This window comes from Oncorhynchus keta, chromosome 13 (genome assembly GCF_023373465.1).
Source record: "Oncorhynchus keta strain PuntledgeMale-10-30-2019 chromosome 13, Oket_V2, whole genome shotgun sequence".
Classification (NCBI taxonomy): Eukaryota; Metazoa; Chordata; class Actinopteri; order Salmoniformes; family Salmonidae; genus Oncorhynchus; species Oncorhynchus keta.
The window spans coordinates 12480754-12506038 of record NC_068433.1 but is presented as its reverse complement, the minus strand read 5'-3'; the positions used below and the strand labels follow the sequence as shown (position 1 = coordinate 12506038).

Genomic DNA, 25285 nt, shown 5'->3' with positions numbered 1-25285 from the left:
CCTTTCCTTGGTAGGTTATCAGAGATAGACATAATATGTTGGTGCGTGTAAGTGTGTGTGTGCTGTGGGGTTGAATCTACGAACCCACAGGCTTGGCTCACTCATCCCTTTCAGGCTTTTGGGAGGGAGGGTGAACAATGAGCCTGTTATAACGGATGTCCCTACGCACCATGTCCCCATGCGCTCTGGCAGCTTTCATGGCTGTGATAAGCTCTTTCATCTTCTGGCGCACAGCTTCAGGATAGTCCTCGTTTCGGTACATTCCTCTCAAGTTCTTGGCTTTTTCCAGAACAGCTACCTTGTCCTATAACCTCAGGAACTTGTCTACTATCGGCCTGGGTCTGTCACCTGGGCCGGTGGGGGTTTTCCAGTCCTGTGGACGCGCTCCACCTCAATCTTCCTGTGATCCATCTTCAGTTTCTCAGTGATAATTTCCCTCACTTTGTCCTCGGATTCCATCCAAGTCTCATGTGGAGATTCTGCAATTCCGTCCACAACAATGTTGTTCTGATTTCTCCGTCATTGTTATCATTAGGTCACATACAGAACTGATGTCCTCTCTCAATGACTTACAGATTGCTGTCATCTTGCTGTTCTCCTGTTTAAACCCTTCAAACTGACCCTGGGTGAACTGCAAACTGTTCTTCAGGTCCTGGACCTCTCTGGTCAGATCGCCCATTATTTTATTACTCCACCAATATTTGGACACAACACTATTTTCATGTTGTTGTAACAACTGCTTATATAACTATTTTTGTTTGTTTAAAAGATCCTTCACCTGTGATAGAGAGACACCACTATCCTCAATGGTACTCCCACCAGCTTTGATCTTTGTCATGGTAGGAATGTAGACTGTTACTCCTCGCAGTTCCAGACAGGGCAGGTCACAAGGCAGAGGGAAACACCAACAAACAGCAAGGATTCAAAGAGTCACACTCCCGAGTCAATCCGTGGTCCTCGCCGCAAGGGCTTTGGCTCATCACACTCTAGCGACTCCTTGTGGCGGGCCGGGCGCCTAAAGGCTGACATGGGTTGTCAGGTCAAAGGTGTTTCCTCCGACACATTGGTGCGGCTGGCTTCCGGGTAAAGTGGGCGGGTGTTAAGAAGCGCGGATAGGGGGGTCATGACTCGACTTTCGCCTCCCGAGCCCGTTGGGAAATTGCAGCGATGAGACCAGATGGAAATTGGAGAGAAAAGGGGGGTAAAATACAAAAAATACAACAACAAAAAAGCTAGGCTAGCGTCAACAATAATACGCTACTTCTCCGGAGAAAAATAGACATGCAATTGTTCCTTGTAATAGAGTGAACGTCCTAAACCTTAATGTGATGTTATACAGTATGTTGACAATTATTCAACAACAAGTCAGTTAATGCATAGTTATTTTGCAAAAGAAAACCATAACAAAGACACGTGTTTTAATGCATGCCACCGGAGAAATGATAAAGGACCTACATTCGTACAGTTTCTTGACTGTGTCCAGCTTGCTAATAATCACTGAAATCGAAGCTAGACATTCAGGGAGCATTGCAAATTCCAAAAACAATGGATAAAACGATGGATGGAGGCACATTTTATGCAAATGTAAAATGAAATCTGTGCGGCCCTCCGGACCTCGTTGAAGACCGAATGTGTGTGTGTTACATTTACTGGAAAACGTTATTCCGTTTATCGTTCAACGTTTTATTACGTCAAGAAAAGGTATGAGAACCCTTTGGAATTACCTGGATTTCTGCATAAATTGGTCATAAAATTTGATCTGACCTTCATCTAAGTCACACCAATTAGACAAACACAGTCTGCAATAAACAGCAATAAACTCAACCAAACGTTTTTTGTAGTTGCAGATCAGACCTGCACAACGGTCAGGAGGAATTTTGGACCATTCATCTTTACAAAACTGTTTCAGTTCAGCAATATTCTTAGGATGTCTGGTGTGAACCGCTCTCGAGGTCATGCCACAGCATTTTAAATGGGGTTGAGGTCAGGACTCTGACAGGGCCACTCCAGAAGGCGTGTTTTCTTCTTTTGAAGCCATTCTGTTGTTGATTTATTTCTGTTTTTTGGGTCATTGTCCTGTTGCATCACCCAACTTCTGTTGAGGTTCAGTTGGCGCACAGATAGTCTTACGTTTTTCTGCAAAATGTCTTGATAAACTTGGGAATTCATCTTTCCGTCGGGTGTTAAGAAGCGCGGATAGGGGGGTCATGACTCAACTTTCGCCTCCCATTTTTCAGTCGATGATAGCATGTTGTCCAGGCCCTGAGGCAGCAAAGCATCCCTAAACCATGGTGCTCCCTCCACCATACTTTACAGTTGGGATGAGGTTTTGATGTTGGTGTGATGTGCCTTTTTCTTCTCCACACATTGTGTTGTTTGTTCCTTCCAAACAACTCAACTGTAGTTTCATCTTATTTTGCCCAGTAGTGTTGTGGAACATCCAGGTGCTCTTTTGCAAACTTCAGATGTACAGAAATGTGTTTTTTTGGACAGCAGTGGCTTCTTCTGTGGTGTCCTCCCATGAGCACCATTCTTGTTTAGTGTTTTACATATCGTAGACTCGTCAACAGAGATGTTAGCATGTTCCAGAGATTTCTGTAAGTCTTTAGCTGACACTCTAGGATTCTTCTTAACCTCATTAAGCATTCTGCACTGTGCTCTTGCAGTCATCTTTGCAGGACGGCCACTCCTAGGGAGAGTAGCAACAGTGCTGAACTTTCTCCATTTATAGACAATTTGTCATACTTTGGACTGATGAAAATGAAGGCTTTTAGAGATACTTTTGTAACTCTTTCCAGCTTTATGCAAGTCAACGATTCTTAATCTTAGGTCTTCTGAGATTTATTTTGTTCGAGGCATGGTTCACATCAGGCAATGCTTCTTGTGAATAGCAAACTCAAATTTTGTGAGTGTTTTTTATAGGGCAGGGCAGATCCAACCAACATCTCCAATCTCGTCTCATTGATTGGACTCCAGGTTAGCTGACTCCTGACTCCAATTAGCTTTTGGCGAAGTCATCAGCCTAGGGGTTCACATACTTTTTTCAACCTACAGTGTGAATGTTTAAATGATGTATTAAATATAGTCAAGAAAAATACAATAATTTGTGTTTTATTAGTTTAAGCACAATGTTTGTCTATGTGAAGATCAGATCAAATTTTATGCAGAAATCCAGGTAATTCCAAAAGGTTCACATACCTTTTCTTGCTGCTGTACATAAAAAATCTGAAAGTTATTACAAATAGAAAAGATTATTACATTTAGCAGTGTTATTACATTTAGCAGTGTTATTACATTTAGCAGTGTTATTACATTTAGCAGTGTTATTACATTTAGCAGTGATATCACATTTAGCAGTGTTATTACATTTAGCAGTGTTATTACATTTAGCAGTGATATCACATTTATCAGTGTTATTACATTTAGCAGTGTTATTACATTTAGCAGTGTTATTACATTTAGCAGTGTTATTACATTTAGCAGTGTTATTACATTTAGCAGTGATATCACATTTAGCAGTGTTATTACATTTAGCAGTGTTATTACATTTAGCAGTGATATCACATTTAGCAGTGTTATTACATTTAGCAGTGTTATTACATTTAGCAGTGATATCACATTTATCAGTGTTATTACATTTAGCAGTGTTATTACATTTAGCAGTGTTATTACATTTAGCAGTGTTATTACATTTAGCAGTGATATCACATTTAGCAGTGTTATTACATTTAGCAGTGTTATTACATTTAGCAGTGTTATTACATTTAGCAGCGTTATTACATTTAGCAGTGTTATTACATTTAGCAGTGTTATTACATTTAGCTTTGTTACAAGTACTCAGTTGTGATTACAGAGCTCCTGCATGGCTTACGAGAATGTAGCAGGAGTGAAGTTAAAAGAGGGATGGAGAGCTATTTCATGGCTATTTTAGGAACAGTAAGATTGCTGGTGCCCAGTGCTGTAGATGGATGAGTCACAGCAAGGGATGTGGGAGGTTAGTACACTGCCGTGACGACCATGGATCCTACCATGATCCTACTTAATTATCCCTGTCTGTAATCGAAAGCGAGACACACACCTGCTCGCATGCACACACCTACACACGCTTATAGACATGCACATACTAAACATGCATACGCTTATAAATACAGGACATGCACACAAACACATGTGCTCACATACGCACACAAACACACATGCCCGCACACACACAAGCGCACACTTTATAGTCCCGCCCAGACACACATTGTCTTAGAAATGTAGATCAGGCATGCAGGGCCGTCAGTCAACCTCCTCTATCCCCATTTATCACAGGGATTTGTTTCAAGCAGAAACCCCCCGATTTATTCCTCCTTTAACCGTTCTCCTATCCGCTCATTCTTCATCCATCTCTATCACTGAACCCCAGACAGACCTGAGTGGATGTAGATATATCACTGCTGTACCCGACTCAGTCTGCCTTGTCATATATACTGTACCGACGACAAATGCAAACTATCTCACTGATAACACCTGGTGGAGTGTATCTGCACTCTGCATGAGTGAAACGGGTCATAAAACCCAAGTACCCAATCTCTCATTTCCTCCCCTGTCAACGTGTCATTTCCTGTTTTGGTGGTAAAGGTCGCCTGTCACTCAAAACTCCCCCAATATTTAGGGGAACCATGTAACCTAATGTAACCACATACAGTATCTATGGACAATCTCCTGTCTATAGTTACACTATACCGTGTGCTAATTGATTGATGGATTTAGAGATGTGGTGAGTAACATATTGTAACATATTGTCCCTTCAGAGTGGCCTCACCTCCCTCCATCTTGCTGCCCAGGAGGACAAGGTGGTTGTCAGTGAGATACTGGCTACACATGGAGCCAACCTGGACCAGCAAACGAAGGTATGGACAGAACTTACATTCATTTAATTTGAGCATAGAATGACCATTCTACTGGAAAGATGATAAGGCACTATTATTTATCTTTGATAATGTTAGTAGATGTGTTTTGATACTGTGATTTGTTTTTCTCCTCCAGTTGGGCTACACTCCACTGATTGTAGCGTGTCACTATGGAAACGCCAAGATGGTCAACTTCCTCTTACAGAACGGTGCTAGCGTCAACGCCAAAACCAAGGTAATAAACCATACACAAAACTGCCACAGTGCATTTATAATGGGGTTTGTTGCATATCGAAAAGCATAAGAAAGGTGTATATAGTGTGTGATAAAGCACTTAAACACTTATTCTCTGTGTTATGAATGTCAATACATGCTTTTCTTTAACGGCGTTCTAGCCCAAGGGTTCACGTTTGAATCTCTTAAATGTCCAGGCCTTGCCAGACAGTCTTTAAAGTCAGTACTTTATCTTCTCAGAATGGATACACTCCCCTCCACCAAGCAGCACAGCAAGGAAACACACACATCATCAATCTACTGCTGCAGAATGGAGCTAAGCCCAACAACATCACTGTGGTGAGTGGACTCGCTCCTGAACACACCACACACACACACACACACACACACACACACACACACACTTATGTCTTTCTCCCATCCTAACAGAATGGTAACACAGCTCTGGCCATCGCCCGGCGACTGGGCTACATCTCTGTGGTGGACACACTCAAGGTGGTCACCGAGGAGATTATTACCTCGACAACCGTGAGTCATTCAACTATCTCAGTTTAACAGCCCTTCACATCTAGTCTGAAATCACAGTATTTACACATGGTGTTTATTTAGCCTGTGAGGGGCAAATCCTAACTTCCACTTGAGTTGAATTTTCACTTAATTTTGCATTAATGTCAATAGTAGACTAAGTGACAATTTGACTGAAGTTACATGTAGGATTCGTCCCTCAAATTGTAACGGGTTTGACTGTTTATGTTGTCTAGACGGTGACAGAGAAACACAAGATGAACGTTCCTGAGACCATGACTGAAGTCCTGGATGTCTCTGATGAGGAGGGTGAGTTTGACACTTGATCCAGTCACTAGCCTACTGTATATGACCAGCACCATATATAGAGACAGTTATTCTAAACTTCAGTCTATTTATGTGGTTGATTTAGTGGTTTGACCTACTAGCACCTCTGTAGACCTGACTTCAAACCCTGTCCCAGTTTCCCTGTATACTCTTAGAAAAAAAAAAAAAATGGTTCTTCAGCTATTCCCATAGGAGAACCCTTTGAAGAACCCTTTTTGGTTCCAGGTAGAACTGTTTTGGTTCCAGGTAGATCCCTTTTGGGTTCGAGGAAGAACCCTTTCCACAGCTTATACATGGAACCCAAAAGGGTTCTACCTGGAACCAAAAATGGTTCCCCTATGGCGACAGCCAAAGACACCCTTTTTATAAGAGTAGACATCTCATTCAGCCTGGCCCAAGTCCTTCCCGTTTCTCCATAGCCCAATCTTAGTGTGTGTTGGTTGTGGTCAGCTAGTTTCTCACTGTACTGTACGCTGTACAGGCCTGCAGACTGTACCCACAGGGCTGAAACAGAATGAGGATGCTGTTCTGTCAGATGACTCCATGGATTTAGAAGGTACACCGTGTCAAGGTTGCCGTGGTGAATGCTATTGACGAGTGTGTAGTCGTGGTAATTCGCATGGTGTGAGATTCCTCTGCAATGGTTGTGTATAACAAGCTGTCATGGATGAGTCTTAGAGTATATACTTGAACCTGCACCAACCTCAACCACTGTTGGTAGGGGGTTTTGATTCACACACAGTGCGGTGAAATCAAGATTGTGATATACACATTTAGGGCCACTTGTCTAAATGGGAAATACTGGATATCATTGCGAAAAGCGTTAGTGTGGACAACAAACTACATTGACACTAATGATGTCTGTTTCCCATTGAATGTTAATGCGACAGTGATTATGTTTTGAAACGCTCCTTGATAATCAGCTAGGGGAAGCAGTGGTTTTAAAAGCATTTTAATATTCAGATCCACCATGCTCTGAGCCCTTAATAAATGCTACCCCGTAGAGTGTGTCATTAAACGTCTAGCAAAAAGACACTTGTTTTGCTCTAGGACCCCCACAGGCCTCACACGACTCGTCTGAAGGTCCCTGGTGCCAGTTGAAAAAAAGAATGGAAGTATATATGGAGACTGTTTAATGCCAAAAAGATGGGGTTAAATGCAAAAAACATGTCTTTAAACAACCCTGGAAGATAGTTTCACCCTAAGCTATTTCAAATCCCCACTCTGAAATGCTGAACAGAAATGCAATGCCTAGAAGGCCAGCATTCCGGAGTTGCCTCTTCACTGTTGACGTTGAGACTATTTAATGAAGCTGCCAGTTGAAGACTTGTGAAGCGTCTGTTTCTCAAAATAGATACTCTAATGTACTTGTCCTCTTGCTCAGTTGTGCACCGGGACCTCCCACTCCTTTTTCTATTCTGGTTAGAGGCAGTTTGCGCTGTTCTGTGGAGGGAGTAGTACACTCTTCCAGGCTCTCTGTCATGGCTCTTACACTTCGAACACACTGACAGCGTCGTTGCGCAAAATAGTACGCAGCTTCGTCTGAATATGTATATAACTAAAGTTCAACATTCAACTTCTGCTACCATTTCTGTCAAGCCGTCTACGCATATAGTCTGATGCAAACGTTTGATAAATCCAACATGTGCACCACACCCAACGCACTACAACTGCCTCTGTAACGCAATGCTGCAAGGCAAACACAGCGTTTCATTGGAAATTGAGGTAATTCTGGTGTACCAAAAAAAATGCCAGTTTGAAGTGTTAGAGTTTGTGCGTTTATGGCCAAACAGTCACCTCATATCACCTCATTACAGATATGGACAATTAGTCTTTTTCCTGGCTCCTCCGGTTGTGCAGTGAATTCACTTTCTTTCTGGAAGGAAATATGGGATTATATAGGTGGAGTGGTTGGCGGTCACGTTTGTGGAAAAAAAGTCACACCTCATTAATCTAGTTGTGTTTTGGAAGCTGTCAGACGACGATTGGGTTTGGTTTGGCGGTTCCAACAGACATTTCTTGATATTGAGTGTGTTGTTAATGAACGTTGCTTTGTGGGTCTATATTTGCACACTTGTCTAATAGTTAGACTAAGTGTATTACTTACTCTTACAGTTGTTGTGCTAATTCTAGTGATGGCACCTAGTATTGAGTTTGAGTCACCCTGTAGATGAATGAGTTCATATTGTGCCTCCTTTCCTTTTGTTTAGTTTATTTTGATCTCTCTCTGCCTACAGGCAGCGGTTATGCTATTGACACAGGGACATCTCTCTCTGCCTACAGGCAGCGGTTATGCTATTGACACAGGGACATCTCTCTCTGCCTACAGGCAGCGGTTATGCTATTGACACAGGGACATCTCTCTCTGCCTACAGGCAGCGGTTATGCTATTGACACAGGGACATCTCTCTCTGCCTACAGGCAGCGGTTATGCTATTGACACAGGGACATCTCTCTCTGCCTACAGGCAGCGGTTATGCTATTGACACAGGGACATCTCTCTCTGCACACAGGCAGCGGTTATGCAATTGACACAGGGGCATCTCTCTCTGCCTACAGGCAGCGGTTATGCTATTGACACAGGGACATCTCTGTCTGCCTACAGGCAGCGGTTATGCTATTGACACAGGGACATCTCTGTCTGCCTACAGGCAGCGGTTATGCTATTGACACAGGGACCTCTCTGCCTACAGGCAGCGGTTATGCTATTGACACAGGGACCTCTCTGCCTACAGGCAGTGGTTATGCTATTGACACAGGGACATCTCTCTCTGCCTACAGGCAGCGGTTATGCTATTGACACAGGGACATCTCTCTCTGCCTACAGGCAGTGGTTATGCTATTGACACAGGAACATCTCTCTCTGCCTACAGGCAGCGGTTATGCTATTGACACAGGGACATCTCTCTCTGCGTACAGGCAGCGGTTATGCTATTGACACAGGGACATCTCTCTCTGCGTACAGGCAGCGGTTATGCTATTGACACAGGGACATCTCTCTCTGCGTACAGGCAGCGGTTATGCTATTGACACAGGGACATCTCTCTCTGCCTACAGGCAGCGGTTATGCTATTGACACAGGGACATCTCTCTCTGCCTACAGGCAGTGGTTATGCTATTGACACAGGGACATCTCTCTCTGCCTACAGGCAGCGGTTTTGCTATTGACACAGGGACATCTCTCTCTGCCTACAGGCAGCGGTTATGCTATTGACACAGAGACATCTCTCTCTGCCTACAGGCAGCGGTTTTGCTATTGACACAGGGACATCTCTCTCTGCGTACAGGCAGCTGTTATGCTATTGGCACAGGGACATCTCTCTCTACACACAGGCAGCGGTTATGGTATTGACACAGGAACGTCTCTCTTTGCCTCTCTGCCTCACTTGTTCTGTCAGCCTATCCTACAGTATGCTACCAGCTGTACACTAAGGGCTGTATACCCTTTTCACACTATGCTGCCAACCTGAACGGTACTGTACTGGCTCAGGCAATTTCCTTTCACACTGTCCTTTCCAGTTAATTTCTGCAAATTTTGTGGGGTTTTTAGATGGTCAGCCCAGTACAGCTTGGCTCAGTTTGGTTCAGCTCTGTATTGTGAAAAAGGTATTATTGATTCTGCCCTCTGCTGTTCAGTAGTGGTAACAGCAGCAGTAGAGCTTTGTAACGTCGACGGACACAAGACAGTTATGACCGCTGTGTCTCCAAGCTCATCTGTAGTGTTTACAACCGCTTTTATGTGATGATGAAGAGGGAGGATGATCATGTATGAATGTGTGTGTCTGTACGTGTGTAACTGAACCTCATGTCAGTTTGATTGTGCACATTAACATCCCAGGTAAGTGCTCTCTCCTGCGTAGTTACTCCTGCTGAGCGCACACCAAATCACAATGTCCCCTTCCCCAGAATGATCCTATCATCTTCCATGGTCCTCACACATCTGCTCCCCCTCTCATCCTTTCATTCTTTCTTTCTCTCTTCCTCTTCCTCTTTGTCTTTCTCTCTCTCTCCCTCTCTCTCTCTCTCTCTCTCTCTCTCTCTCTCTCTCTCTCTCTCTCTCTCTCTCTCTCTCTCTCTCTCTCTCTCTCTCTCTCTCTCTCTCTCCCCCAGGTGATGACACTATGACAGGGGACGGAGGGGAGTATCTGAGGGCAGAGGACCTGAGGGAGCTGGGGGATGACTCCCTGCCTGGACAGTACCTGGATGGGATGAACTACCTGCGCTTTAGCCTGGAGGGGGGACGCTCTGACAGGTAATCTATACACGTACCTATGGTAGAGGAGAAGGGTGTACGAATGCTCTAATATTTCTGATGCTCTTTCACTCATTTCTTCTCCTTCCTACCATGCTTACGTAGTCGAATCCAGAGGTATGTGCTTTTGTCTCTTTATGCTATGGTTTCTCTATGGCAGGTTTAACTAATAGATGGCCCTCTTATTGGCCCCCCTACTTTTCTGAACAAAAATTAACAAAACAATAGATGGACTTTAAAGACTGTAAAACCACCAGTAAATCAGCTCAAAGTTATTATAGCCTTCCATTCCTTCCTTTTAGAGTGCTACTTGTGCCATGTCTGATGGTTAGATTATTGCCATATTGGGTGGTGAACAGTGTTTTAGCTGTGTGTGATTTTTCCATGGCTACCAACCTCACAATCTCCTCCTTTTAGAGTACTACTTGTGCCATGTCTGATGGTTAGATTATTGCCATATTGGATGGTGAACAGTGTTTTAGCTGTGTGTGATTTTTCCATGGCTACCAACCTCACAATCTCCTCCTTTTAGAGTACTACTTGTGCCATGTCTGATGGTTAGATTATTGCCATATTGGATGGTGAACAGTGTTTTAGCTGTGTGTGATTTTTCCATGGCTACCAACCTCACATTCTCCTCCTCTCCTCAGTTCGGACAGGTCCTACACTCCCAGTCACCACGGTTACTACTCTCCCAAACAGGACAGCCTGATGGACGAGATGTTAACCGGCCAAAACGTAAGTAAAGTGTTCAACATTTTACGTATTCTGCACCAAACATGCTGTGCTGTGCATTCTACAGTATGCTTTGCATTGCTCAATGCATTTGTTCAGAACAGAATATACACTGAGTGTACAAAACATTAGGAACAGTTCCTAATATTGAGTTGCCCCCCCCCCCTCCCCCTTGCCCTCAGAATAGCCTCAATTTGTCAGGACATGGACTCTACAAGGTGTTGAAAGTGTTCCACAGGGATGCTGGCCCATGTTGACTCCAACGCCTCCCACAATTGTGTCAAGTTGGCTGGATGTCCTTTGGGTGGTGGGCCAATCTTGATACACGGGAAACTGTTGAGCGTGAAAAACCCAGCAGTGTTGCAGTTCGACACAAACCGGTGCGCCTGGTACCTTGTACCATACCCTGTTCAAAGGCATTTAAATATTTTGTCTTATCCATTCACCCTCTGAATGGCACACATACACAATCCATGTCTCAATTGTCTCAAGGCATATCAAGTGGATTTAACAAGTGACATCAATAAGGGATCACAGCTTTCACCTGAATTCACCTGATCAGTCTATGTCATGGAAAGAGCAGGTGTTCATAATGTTTTGTACAATCAGTATAGATTACTTCAATACAATGGGTTGTAATATTTGTAAAAGCTGCAGTATTGGAATATTGAAAGACTGCCTTTAAAATGTCATTTATCTAATAGTAGAAAGTCACAAAAGGTGTGAGTTTGAGTAAAGATGGTGACCAAAGTGTCTGACCTAACACTGCAGTGTCTTCCCTAACACTGCAGTGTCTTCCCTAACACTGCAGTGTCTTCCCTAACACTGCAGTGTCTTCCCTAACACTGCAGTGTCTTCCCTAACACTGCAGTGTCTTCCCTAACACTGCAGTGTTTTCCCTAACACTGCAGTGTCTTCCCTAACACTGCAGTGTCTTCCCTAACACTGCAGTGTCTGACCTGACCTAACACTGCAGTGTCTGATCTGACCTAACACTGCAGTGTCTTCCCTAACACTGTAGTGTCTTCCCTAACACTGCAGTGTCTTCCCTAACACTGCAGTGTCTTCCCTAACATTGCAGTGTCTGACCTGACCTAACACTGCAGTGTCTTCCCTAACACTGCAGTGTCTTCCCTAACACTGCAGTGTCTTCCCTAACACTGCAGTGTCTTCCCTAACACTGCAGTGTCTTCCCTAACACTGCAGTGTCTGACCTGACCTAACACTGCAGTGTCTGACCTGACCTAACACTGCAGTGTCTGACCTGACCTAACACTGCAGTGTCTGACCTGACCTAACACTGCAGTGTCTTCCCTAACACTGCAGTGTCTGACCTGACCTAACACTGCAGTGTCTTCCCTAACACTGCAGTCTTCCCTAACACTGCAGTGTCTTCCCTAACACTGCAGTGTCTTCCCTAACACTGCAGTGTCTGACCTGACCTAACACTGCAGTGTCTGACCTGACCTAACACTGCAGTGTCTGACCTGACCTAACACTGTAGTGTCTTCCCTAACACTGCAGTGTCTGACCTGACCTAACACTGCAGTGTCTTCCCTAACACTGCAGTGTCTTCCCTAACACTGCAGTGTCTGACCTGACCTAACACTGCAGTGTCTTCCCTAACACTGCAGTGTCTGACCTGACCTAACACTGCAGTGTCTTCCCTAACACTGCAGTCTTCCCTAACACTGCAGTGTCTTCCCTAACACTGCAGTGTCTTCCCTAACACTGCAGTGTCTTCCCTAACACTGCAGTGTCTGACCTGACCTAACACTGCAGTGTCTGACCTGACCTAACACTGCAGTGTCTGACCTGACCTAACACTGCAGTGTCTTCCCTAACACTGCAGTGTCTGACCTGACCTAACACTGCAGTGTCTTCCCTAACACTGCAGTGTCTTCCCTAACACTGCAGTGTCTGACCTGACCTAACACTGCAGTGTCTGACCTGACCTAACACTGCAGTGTCTGACCTGACCTAACACTGCAGTGTCTGACCTGACCTAACACTGCAGTGTCTTCCCTAACACTGCAGTGTCTGACCTGACCTAACACTGCAGTGTCTGACCTGACCTAACACTGCAGTGTCTGACCTGACCTAACACTGCAGTGTCTTCCCTAACACTGCAGTGTCTGACCTGACCTAACACTGCAGTGTCTTCCCTAACACTGCAGTGTCTTCCCTAACACTGCAGTGTCTTCCCTAACACTGCAGTGTCTGACCTGACCTAACACTGCAGTGTCTTCCCTAACACTGCAGTGTCTTCCCTAACACTGCAGTGTCTGACCTGACCTAACACTGCAGTGTCTTCCCTAACACTGCAGTGTCTTCCCTAACACTGCAGTGTCTTCCCTAACACTGCAGTGTCTTCCTAACACTGCAGTGTCTTCCCTAACACTGCAGTGTCTGACCTGACCTAACACTGCAGTGTCTTCCCTAACACTGCAGTGTCTGACCTGACCTAACACTGCAGTGTCTTCCCTAACACTGCAGTGTCTGACCTGACCTAACACTGCAGTGTCTTCCCTAACACTGCAGTGTCTTCCCTAACACTGCAGTGTCTGACCTGACCTAACACTGCAGTGTCTGACCTGACCTAACACTGCAGTGTCTTCCCTAACACTGCAGTGTCTTCCCTAACACTGCAGTGTCTTCCCTAACACTGCAGTGTCTTCCCTAACACTGCAGTGTCTGACCTGACCTAACACTGCAGTGTCTGACCTGACCTAACACTGCAGTGTCTGACCTGACCTAACACTGCAGTGTCTTCCCTAACACTGCAGTGTCTGACCTGACCTAACACTGCAGTGTCTTCCCTAACACTGCAGTGTCTTCCCTAACACTGCAGTGTCTTCCCTAACACTGCAGTGTCTTCCCTAACACTGCAGTGTCTGACCTGACCTAACACTGCAGTGTCTTCCCTAACACTGCAGTGTCTTCCCTGACCTAACACTGCAATGCATTATGTGTTCAAATGATGGTTGGCAGTGGTAGGTCAGTCCCTAACAAGCGTGTCTTTGTTGCGTGCCAGGTGTCGTCTCTTTCCAGGGAAAATGAGAAGGACTCGTACCGTCTGAGCTGGGGCACAGAAAACCTGGACAATGTGGCACTGTCTTCCAGCCCCGTCCACTCTGGGTAGGTACCGCGGGGGCACAGCAGGCACACAGAAGGGTTGGGTTTTGACTATCAAAATAGTCCAAAACCTTATTTTGGTGCAAAAGGTGCAACAGTTATCTGATCTAACCCATCATGAGTACAGGTCTCCCAATGTGTTCAGCCCCTGAAGCAGCACTAGAGCAGGGGTGGGTTCAGGTACCTCAAGCAGCACTAGAGCAGTGGTGGGTTCAGGTACCTCAAGCAGCACTAGAGCAGTGGGGGGTTCAGGTACCTCAAGCAGCACTACAGCAGTGGGGGGTTCAGGTACCTCAAGCAGCACTAGAGCAGTGGTGGGTTCAGGTACCTCAAGCAGCACTAGAGCAGTGGGGGGTTCAGGTACCTCAAGCAGCACTACAGCAGTGGGGGGTTCAGGTACCTCAAGCAGCACTAGAGCAGTGGTGGGTTCAGGTACCTCAAGCAGCACTAGAGCAGTGGGGGTTCAGGTACCTCAAGCAGCACTAGAGCAGTGGGGGTTCAGGTACCTCAAGCAGCACTAGAGCAGTGGTGGGTTCAGGTACCTCAAGCAGCACTAGAGCAGTGGGGGGTTCAGGTACCTCAAGCAGCACTAGAGCAGGGGTGGGTTCAGGTACCTCAAGCAGCACTAGAGCAGTGGGGGGTTCAGGTACCTCAAGCAGCACTACAGCAGTGGTGGGTTCAGGTACCTCAAGCAGCACTAGAGCAGGGGTGGGTTCAGGTACCTCAAGCAGCACTACAGCAGTGGGGGGTTCAGGTACCTCAAGCAGCACTAGAGCAGTGGTGGGTTCAGGTACCTCAAGCAGCACTAGAGCAGGGGGGGGTTCAGGTACCTCAAGCAGCACTAGAGCAGGGGGGGGTTCAGGTACCTCAAGCAGCACTAGAGCAGGGGTGGGTTCAGGTACCTCAAGCAGCACTAGAGCAGGGGTGGGTTCAGGTACCTCAAGCAGCACTAGAGCAGGGGTGGGTTCAGGTACCTCAAGCAGCACTAGAGCAGTGGGGGGTTCAGGTACCTCAAGCAGCACTAGAGCAGTGGGGGGTTCAGGTACCTCAAGCAGCGGGGGGTTCAGGTACCTCAAGCAGCGGGGGTTCAGGTACCTCAAGCAGCACTAGAGCAGGGGTGGGTTCAGGTACCTCAAGTAGAGATGCTGTTGATTTTTGGAGTTTTGAGAGAAGATTCACAACCTTTTGTAATCCTACTCTAAACCTCATCTGTTAAGCGGCTTTGGGTATGAAGAGCAGTAATGAACAATGTTAGGGCTTATTATAGATCTATTATAGTGTAATACATTATGATAGGAAGATACCCTGTTGTCTTCAGGCTAGCTCTCTCTGCCACACTAATTGGTAACAATAAGGAAAGATAATCCCTCTTCGTTATAATGACAGAAATCCTGAATCACTCATGTTGGGCCACTGAGTATGTCTCTAAGTACTGCTCCAGTACTAGCAATATGACAAACACTTATATCCCTATCTATCTATCTATCTATCTATCTATCTATCTATCTATCTATCTATCTATCTATCTATCTATCTATCTATCTATCTATCTATCTATCTATCTATCTATCTATCTATCTCTCACTGTCTCTCTCTCTCTCTCTCTCTCTCTCTCTCTCTCTCTCTCTCACACACTCTCACTCTCTCTCTCTCTCTCTCTCTCTCTCTCTCTCTCTCTCTCTCTCTCTCTCTCTCTCTCTCTCTCTCTCTCTCTCTCTCTCTCTCTCTCTCTCTCTCTCTCTCTCTCTCTCTCTCTCTCTCTCTCTCCTTCTGTCTTATTGGGTCTCTGTTCTGTTTTCAGACGTTCCTCTCCGTGCCATGATCATGGCGACAGCAGGTGACCTACTGCACCTTGGTTTCTTCCTCTTCATCCTCCTCTTCCTCCTCCTTTCACAGTGTGCTCTCCTTCCGGGGAGATGTGTGTGTGCGTGTGCGTGTGCGCGCGCGCGTGTGTGTGTGTGTTAAAAATGCCTGAAAGCGAGTGCAACACTACTAACAGATGTTGCCCACGTTCACCAATTCCCCCGTTTTAGCTTTCAATCACTTTGCCATTCATTTTTACACAGGCCTCTTTATTAGGGACTTAGTCCACTTTTATCAGATGGAAGACATCTTTTGCACCTAGTGCTGCATCAAAAAGTCACACACATTTCCTCATCATCATTGGTCAGCCATTGTGTCCATCTTGGTTGAATCCTGCCGACTCATGGTGGCCATTTTGTTAGTTGTTTCACTGTGTTGGGTCAATTCACAGCTGCAAAGTCTTGTGTTTGTGTGTTTGATCTCCATGTTTGACGTTGTGCTTTATTGTCTACGCGTTGGAGTGTCATTTTCATGGTTTATTTGCTTTACATCACATAATGGTGTCACAGGTGAAGTGTGTTCGTAGCAGCGCTATTACATTAACTGTACTACAGTATGTAGTGTTATCATCACACCCATTCCCCTCTCACTTGTGTCTTGTGTTTTTGCATGTGGGTGTGGGCATGCAGTGAAACTGTCATTCTTATGTCTGTTTTAACATGGGATTCATATTTGACCGTAGTTATCGAGTCAAAAATCCTTGTTTTTTCTGTAATATATGTAATGTACGTTATCTGTGTAAAGGGTAATGTACAAAGCAGCGGAGGCTGGTGGGAGCCGCTATAGGAGGAGGGACTCGTTGTAATGGCTGGAATGGAATAAATGGAATGGGACCAAACATATAGAAACCACGTTTGACTCCGTTCCATTAATTCCATTCCAGCCATTACAATGAGCCTGTCCTCCTATAGCACCTCCCACCAGCCTCATCTGGTACAAAGAGACAATGCATAAATAAAAAAACGTAATATTTTTGTTTTGTAAACATAATATCTGTCCCCGCCCATTCCCTTCACAGCTTCCTGGTTAGCTTCATGGTTGACGCCAGGGGCGGAGCCATGCGGGGTTGCCGCCACAACGGCCTGCGCATCATCATCCCACCGCGGAAGTGCAGCGCTCCCACGCGGGTGACCTGCCGGCTGGTAAAGAGGCACCGCCTGGCCACCATGCCTCCCATGGTGGAGGGAGAGGGCCTGGCCAGCAGGCTGATCGAGGTGGGGCCTGTCGGAGCCCAGTTCCTCGGGTAAGATACCGGAGATGGAGAGATTGAGGGAGAGGGTTAGTGTGAGAGAGGCAGGAGTATACAGAATCCTAGGAGAAAGAGGAAGAAAGAGTGAGAGAGAGAAACAGAGCGAGGGAGAATGAAATAGAGAGAAGTGATGTCAGAGATCTATGTTGTGACAGAGCAGAGTGGGTGCTAGGATAGAAACAGAAGAGTGAGAGTGTTCCTCAAAGAACACTGTAATCCTACTGTATGAATGAAACCTGAGAATTTTGCAGCCCCTCTTCCTTTTCTCAGATTCATTTCACCCTGCCTATGCCTTAATAAAGCTACCTCTGCTCTATGCTTCCTTCCAGCGCCTGTGGCCTTGCTTGTTTTATTTTTAACAGCCGGGCCGCATTCTAACTCTAGATCAACCCTTCATGTGAAAGCCAACTGTTTCTATAAGACACGTGGAAACAAAAAAATCCACATGGAAAGAAAAAACTGCTAAAAAAAACATTGCTCCATGATTGATTTGATATGTACAGTGCCTTGCGAAAGTATTCAGCCCCCTTGAACTTTGCGACCTTTTGCCACATTTCAGGCTTCAAACATAAAGATATAAAACTGTATTTTTTTGTGAAGAATCAACAACAAGTGGGACACAATCATGAAGTGGAACGACATTTATTGGATATTTCAAACTTTTAACAAATCAAAAACTGAAAAATTGGGTGTGCAAAATTATTCAGCCCCTTTACTTTCAGTGCAGCAAACTCTCTCCAGAAGTTCAGTGAGGATCTCTGAATGATCCAATGTTGACCTGAATGACTAATGATGATAAATACAATCCACCTGTGTGTAATCAAGTCTCCATATAAATGCACCTGCACTGTGATAGTCTCAGAGGTCCGTTAAAAGCGCAGAGAGCATCATGAAGAACAAGGAACACACCAGGCAGGTCCGAGATACTGTTGTGAAGAAGTTTTAAGCCGGATTTGGATACAAAAAGATTTCCCAAGCTTTAAACATGATCCAAAACATAAAGCAAAATCTACAATGGAATGGTTCAAAAATAAACATATCCAGGTGTTAGAATGGCCAAGTCAAAGTCCAGACCTGAATCCAATCGAGAATCTGTGGAAAGAACTGAAAACTGCTGTTCACAAATGCCCTCCATCCAACCTCACTGAGCTCGAGCTGTTTTGCAAGGAGGAATGGGAAAAAATTTAAGTTTCTCGATGTGCAAAACTGATAGAGACATACGCCAAGCGACTTACAGCTGTAATCGCAGCAAAAGGTGGCGCTACAAAGTATTAACTTAAGGGGGCTGAATAATTTTGCACGCCCAATTTTTCAGTTTTTGACTTGTTAAAAAAGTTTGAAATATCCAATAAATGTCGTTCCACTTAAAAAAATACAGTTTTATATCTTTATGTTTGAAGCCTGAAATGTGGCAAAAGGTTGCAAAGTTCAAGGGGGGCGAATACCTTCGCAAGGCACTGTAGATTGGTAAACCACTGGGAGAGGCTGTCTATCAATAACATAAGAACTTCCACTTTGAAAGTCCCTGTATATTTAAAGCCCGATGTTTTATACCGTTACATCCTATTGATGGCCTCCACTCCACTCAGCCAAAACCCAACAGTATACACTAGTCACCCGTTATTCTGACTACTCCCGCTCTCTTTCCCCTACTGCTGCTAACGGACGGTTGGTCTCACAGTAAACTACACCTTCCCACTGCCCCGCCCCCTCTTAACGAGGGCGAGAGCCTCGTTAGCCGCATCCTGCAGCTCGGGCCACCCGGGACAAAATTCCTCGGGTAGGGGAGAAAAAAACCCGCATATGAAACAATCCACGGATGCTACTGCTACTGGTTCCATTTGATATCACCCTCCTTTTACATTAAGACCCACCTCTGTGATGTGTTGTGTTTGTGTCCGTGTCTGTGACCTCTCCTGGATGATATGTGTGCTAGTGTTGTGCTAGTGTTGTGCTAGTGTTGTGCTAGTGGCGTGATCCACTTGTGCTCTCTGTCGTAACATCTCAGACACGACCCACTTACCTTTTGTCTCCTTAACTTGTGGTTGGCCTTCTATGTTTAGTGCCGTCTGTCTGTCTGTTCAACCTCATCGTTTTATTGGTTAATTTGGTACATGGTGGATGTTCCTCCGTTTAGCATGACTGTCCCATAGGTATTGTAGTTGACACACTGTACTGTGCTCATCTGGTGGGTTGTTAGATAAGTGGTTGCCCGAACACACACTTTTTACACACACACACACATACATACATCTTGTTCCCGCCTCCCCCACACACACAACCCCCCACTCCCACACATAACCCCCCACTCCCACACTCACCATGCTTCAATCCCTGGTCGCAGGCCTGTGCTGGTGGAGATCCCTCACTTCGCTGCCCTGAGGGGGAAGGAGAGGGAGCTGGTGATCTTACGCAGTGAGACAGGAGAGAGCTGGAAGGAGCACCACTGTGAACACACCGGGGAGGAACTTAACCAGATCCTCAACGGCATGGACGAGGGTGAGTGTGATGTCATCAGCGTGAGACAACACTTAGTGATCATCCTAATTAAAGGCCCATTGGCCCCTGCCTAAAGACATTGGAAAGACAATCCATCCTGCCTACTTTACTTGGAGTATTCACTCATCTAACATGTCTCTATAGGTGAAAGTGAACATTTCAATATATAGTTTATACCAACCCAGTCGTTTGAGCAGCGATTACTCTAAGGAGGGAGTGCATTGTATTGTTAAAGTATTTCAACAGGGTCATAATCTGTATCAGTGTACTATCAACCACCATCTCTTCTGTCCTCGTCTCCAGAACTGGACCCTCCAGAGGAGCTGGAGAAGAAGCGTATCTGCCGCATCATCACCAGGGACTTCCCCCAGTACTTTGCGGTGGTGTCCCGGGTCAAGCAGGACAGTAGCCTGATCGGTCCAGAGGGGGGCGTCCTGAGCAGCACGGTGATGCCTCAGGTCCAAGCTGTCTTCCCAGAGGGAGCCCTCACCAAGCGGATCAGAGTGGGACTCCAGGTAATAACAAAGCCCTGGTGGGAAAAAGTACTCACATGTCATACTGGAGTAAAAGTAAATAGATCTTAACATTTAATGACTCAAGTAAAAGTGAAAGTCACCCAGTAAAATACTACTTGAGTAAAAGTCTAAAAGTATCTGGTTTTAAATGTACTTAAGTAAAGTGGTAGAAAATGTGGTACATTGGCATACTTGAGTAAAAGTTAAAGTAATTGCTATACATCAAATTCCAGACGGCACAATTTTGGTATTATTTTTTAATTATGGACAGACAGGGGCACACTCCAATACTCAGACATCATTTACAGATCCACAGGATTTGTGTTTCGTGAGTCTGCCAGATCAGAGGCAGAAGGGTTAACAAAGTGTTATATTGATACTGTTGGTACTTTTTAGGTGTCAGGGAAAATGTATGGAGTAAAACGTACATTATTTTCTTCAGGAATAAAAGTAAAAGTTGTCAAAAATATAAATAGTAAAGTACAGATACCCCCAAAAACTACTTAAGTAGTACTTTAAAGTGTTTTTTCTTAAGTACTTCACACCACTGTAACACACAACCTGACTTGCTTCTGACTGGTTTGATTACAAGAACTGGGTCCAAATATGATTTATTTTTATATTTGTATTACTTCAAACATTTGATTGAGCCTGCTTGGATTGGCAGAAGGGTGGAGTATGCAGTTTTGGGACTATTTCATTGATTTCACCAGACAAGCTCAGTCAAGCACGTCCTTGTTTTGGCCCCAAAGAAGATCCTACTGTCGGTTCCACTAATGTTAAACTACTACTAACACGGTAATCTGTCACCACCAGGCTCAGCCAATGAATGTGGACATGGTGAGGAAGCTCCTGGGAAACAAGGCGACATTCAGCCCCATTGTGACCTTGGAGCCCCGGAGGAGGAAATTCCATAAACCCATAACCATGACCATCCCTATCCCCAAGAGTAACACTGACCCTGTGGTCAATGGCTTCGGCGGGGACCAGCCCACCCTGCGCCTGCTTTGTAGTATCACAGGTTAGAGAGAGGGCAGATTAACCGCACACGTGCATATACAGTACCAGTCAAAAGTTTGGACACACCTACTCATTCAAGGGTTTTTCTTTATTTTTAATATTTTCTACATTGTAGGGCAATAGTGAAGACATCAAAACTATGAAATAACATACAGTTGAAGTCAGAAGTTTACATACACCTTAGCCAAATACGTTTGAACTCAGTTTCACAATTCCTAACATTTAATCCTAGTAACAATTCCCTGTTTTAGGTCAGTTAGGATCACCACTTTATTGTAAGAATGTAAAATGTCAGAATAATAGTAGAGAGAATGATTTATTTTTAGCTTTTATTTCTTTCATCACATTCCCAGTGGGTCAGAAGTTTACATTACCTCAATTAGCATTGCCTTTAAATAGTTTAACTTGGGTCAAACGTTTCGGGCAGCCTTCCACAAGCTTCCCACAATACGTTGGGTGAATTAGTGTATGTAACATAGTGTATGTGAACATCTGACCAACTGGAATTGTGATACAGTGAATTAGAAGTTAAATAATCTGTCTGTAAACAATTGTTGGAAAAATGACTTGTGTCATACACGAAGTAGATGTCCTAACCGACTTTCCAAAACTATAGTTTGTTAACAAGAAATTTGTGGAGTGGTTGAAAAATGAGTTTTAATGATTCCAACCTAAGTGTATGTAAACTTCCGACTTCAACTGTATATGGAATCATGTAGTAACCAAAAAAGCGTTCAACAAATTCAAATTATATTTTATATTTGAGACTCTTCAAAGTAACCACCCTTTGTCTTGATCACAGCTTTGCACACTCTTGGCATTCTCTCAACCAGCTTCACATGGAATGCTTTTCCAACAGTCTTGAAGGAGTTCCCACATATCCTGAGCACTTGTTGGCGGTTTTTATTTCGCTCTGCGGTCCAACTCATCCCAAACCATCTCAATTGGGGTGAAGTCGGGTGATTATGATGGCCAGGTCCTCTGATACAGCACTCCATCACTCTCCTTCTTGGTCAAATATCCCCTTACACAGCATTGTCCTGTTGAAAAACAAATGATAGTCCCACTAAGTGCAAACCACATGAGATGGCTTTTTGCTGCAATGCTGTGGTAGCCATGCTGGTTATGTGTGCCTTGAATTCTAAATAAATCACAGACAGTGTCACGAGCAAAGCACCCCCACACCATCACACCTCCTCCTCCATGCTTCACGGTGGGAACCACATATGTGGAGATCATCCGTTCACCTCTTCTGTGTCTCACACAGACATGATGGTTGGAACCAAACATCTCAAATTTGGACACGTCAGATGAAAGGACAGATTTCCACCGGTCTAATGTCCATTGCTCATGTTTTTTGGTCCAAGCAAGTCTTTTCTTATTATTGATGTCCTTTAGTAGTGGTTTCTTTGCAGCAATTTGTCCATGAATTCCTGATTCAAGCAGTGTCCTCTGAACAGTTTATGCTGAGATGTGTCTGTTTCTTGAACTCTGTGAAGAATTTATTTGGGCTGCAATCTGAGATTCAGTTAACTCTAATGAACTTATTCTCAGCAGCAGAGGTAACTCTGGGTCTTCCTTTCCTGTGGCGGTCCTCATGAGAGCCAGTTTCATCATACCACTTGATGGTTTGTGCAACTGCACTTGAAGAAACTTTCAAATTTCTTGAACATTTCCGGATTGACAGACCTTTATGTATTAAAGTAATGATGGACTGTCATTTCTCTTTGCTTATTTGAGGCGTTCATCCCATAATATGGTCTTGGTCTTTTACCAAACAGAGCTATCTTCTGAATACCACCCCTACCTTGTCACAACACAACTGATTGTCTGAAATGCATTAAGAAGGAAAGAAATTCCACAAATTAACTTTTTAACAAGGCACACCTGTTAATTGAATCACATTCCATGTGACTACCTCGTGAAGCTGGTTGAGAGAATGCCAAGTGTGCAAATCTGTCATCAAGGCAAAGGGTGGCTACTTTGTAGGATCTCAAATATAAAATATATTTAGTTTTTTTACATTTTCTTGGTTGCTCCATGATTCCATATGTGTTATTTCATAGTTTTGATGTCTTCACTACTATTCTACAATGTACACTCTCACACACACACACACACACACACACACACACACACACACACACACACACACACACACACACACACACACACACACACACAGACTGTTGGCACACACAAACTATAAAATATGTAGTTAACCTTTTAACATTCCTCAAATGTATTCTTCTTCAAAGGTGGAACGACGCCAGCGCAATGGGAGGACATTACAGGAACCACTCCCCTAACGTTCATCAACGATTGTGTCTCCTTCACGACCAACGTGTCGGCCAGGTTCTGGCTGATAGACTGTCGGCATGCGCAGGAGTCGGTCAGTTTCTCCACTTCAGTCTACAGGGAGACCATCTGCGTTCCCTACATGGCCAAGTTCGTTATCTTCGCAAAGACCCATGACCCCATAGAGGCACGGCTCCGCTGCTTCTGCATGACGGACGACAAGATGGACAAAACCTTGGAACAGCAGGAGAACTTCACTGAGGTGGCCAGAAGCAGAGATGTAGAGGTTGGTGGAAAAGTAGAGGCGTTATAGCAGAGGTGTTATAGCAGAGGTGTTATAGCAGAGGTGTTATAGCAGAGATGTTATAGTAGAGGTGTTATAATAGAGGTGTTATAGTAGAGGTGTTATAGTAGAGGTGCTATAGTAGAGGTGTTATAATAGAGGTGTTGTAATAGAGGTGTTATAATAGAGGGAGGTGTTATAATAGAGGTGTTATAATGGAGGTGTTATAATAGAGGTGTTATAGTAGAGGTGTTATAGTAGAGGTGTTATAGTAGAGGTGTTATATTAGAGGTGTTATAATAGAGGTGTTATAATAGAGGGAGGTGTTATAGTAGAGAGGTTATAGTAGAGGTGTTATAATAGAGGTGTTATAATAGAGGTGTTATAGTAGAGATGTTATAATAGAGGTGTTATAATAGAGGTGTTATAATAGAGGTGTTATAATAGAGGTGTTATAATAGAGGTGTTATTAGAGGTGTTATAGTAGAGGTGTTATAATAGAGGTGTTATAGTAGAGGTGGTTTATTAGAGGTGTTATTGTAGAGGTGTTATAATAGAGGTGTTATAATAGAGGTGTTATAGTAGAGGTGTTATAGTAGAGGTGTTATAGTAGAGGTGTTATAGTAGAGGTGTTATAGTAGAGGTGTTGTAATAGAGGTGTTATAATAGAGGTGTTGTAATAGAGGTGTTGTAATAGAGGTGTTGTAATAGAGGTGTTGTAATAGAGGTGTTGTAATAGAGGTGTTATAGTAGAGGTGTTATAGTAGAGGTGTTATAGTAGAGGTGTTATAGTAGAGGTGTTATAATAGAGGTGTTATATTAGAGGTGTTATAATAGAGGGAGGTGTTATAATAGAGGTGTTATAGTAGAGGGAGGTATTATAGTATAGGTGTTATAGTATAGGTGTTATAGTAGAGGGAGGTGTTATAGTATAGGTGTTATAGTAGAGGGAGGTGTTATAGTAGAGGTGTTATAGTAGAGGGAGGTGTTATAGTAGAGGGAGGTGTTATAGTACAGGTGTTATAATAGAGGTGTTATAATAGAGGTGTTATAATAGAGGTATTATATTAGAGGTGTTATAGCAGAGGTGTTATAGCAGAGGTGTTATAGTAGAGGTGTTATAGTAGAGGTGTTATAGTAGAGGTGTTATAATAGAGGTGTTATAGTAGAGGTGTTATAGTAGAGGTGTTATAATAGAGGTGTTATAGTAGAGGTGTTATTGTAGAGGTGTTATAGTAGAGGTGTTATAGTAGAGGTGTTATAGTAGAGGTGTTATAGTAGAGGTGTTATAATAGAGGTGTTATAGTAGAGGTGTTATAGTAGAGGTGTTATAGTAGAGGTGTTATAATAGAGGTGTTATAGTAGAGGTGTTATAGTAGAGGTGTTATAGTAGAGGTGTTATAGTAGAGGTGTTATAGTAGAGGTGTTATAATAGAGGTGTTATAGTAGAGGTGT

The 25285-nt window shown here is 44.1% G+C and overlaps 1 protein-coding gene across 1 annotated transcript in view; it reads left to right on the top strand.

Moving 5' to 3' along the window:
• Positions 1–25285, top strand: part of LOC118391878 (ankyrin-2-like) — a 155572-nt gene that overhangs the window by 85687 nt on the left and 44600 nt on the right. Inside the window, exons 19-34 of the mRNA XM_052459369.1 lie at positions 4797–4895; positions 5032–5130; positions 5370–5468; positions 5559–5657; positions 5891–5963; positions 6463–6537; positions 10092–10233; positions 10884–10971; positions 14003–14106; positions 15905–15940; positions 16985–17209; positions 18897–18995; positions 19560–19714; positions 20018–20229; positions 21046–21250; positions 23508–23833. Of these exons, the coding sequence (XP_052315329.1) occupies positions 4797–4895; positions 5032–5130; positions 5370–5468; positions 5559–5657; positions 5891–5963; positions 6463–6537; positions 10092–10233; positions 10884–10971; positions 14003–14106; positions 15905–15940; positions 16985–17209; positions 18897–18995; positions 19560–19714; positions 20018–20229; positions 21046–21250; positions 23508–23833 (2136 nt within the window). The remainder of the gene's footprint in view (positions 1–4796; positions 4896–5031; positions 5131–5369; positions 5469–5558; positions 5658–5890; positions 5964–6462; positions 6538–10091; positions 10234–10883; positions 10972–14002; positions 14107–15904; positions 15941–16984; positions 17210–18896; positions 18996–19559; positions 19715–20017; positions 20230–21045; positions 21251–23507; positions 23834–25285) is intronic.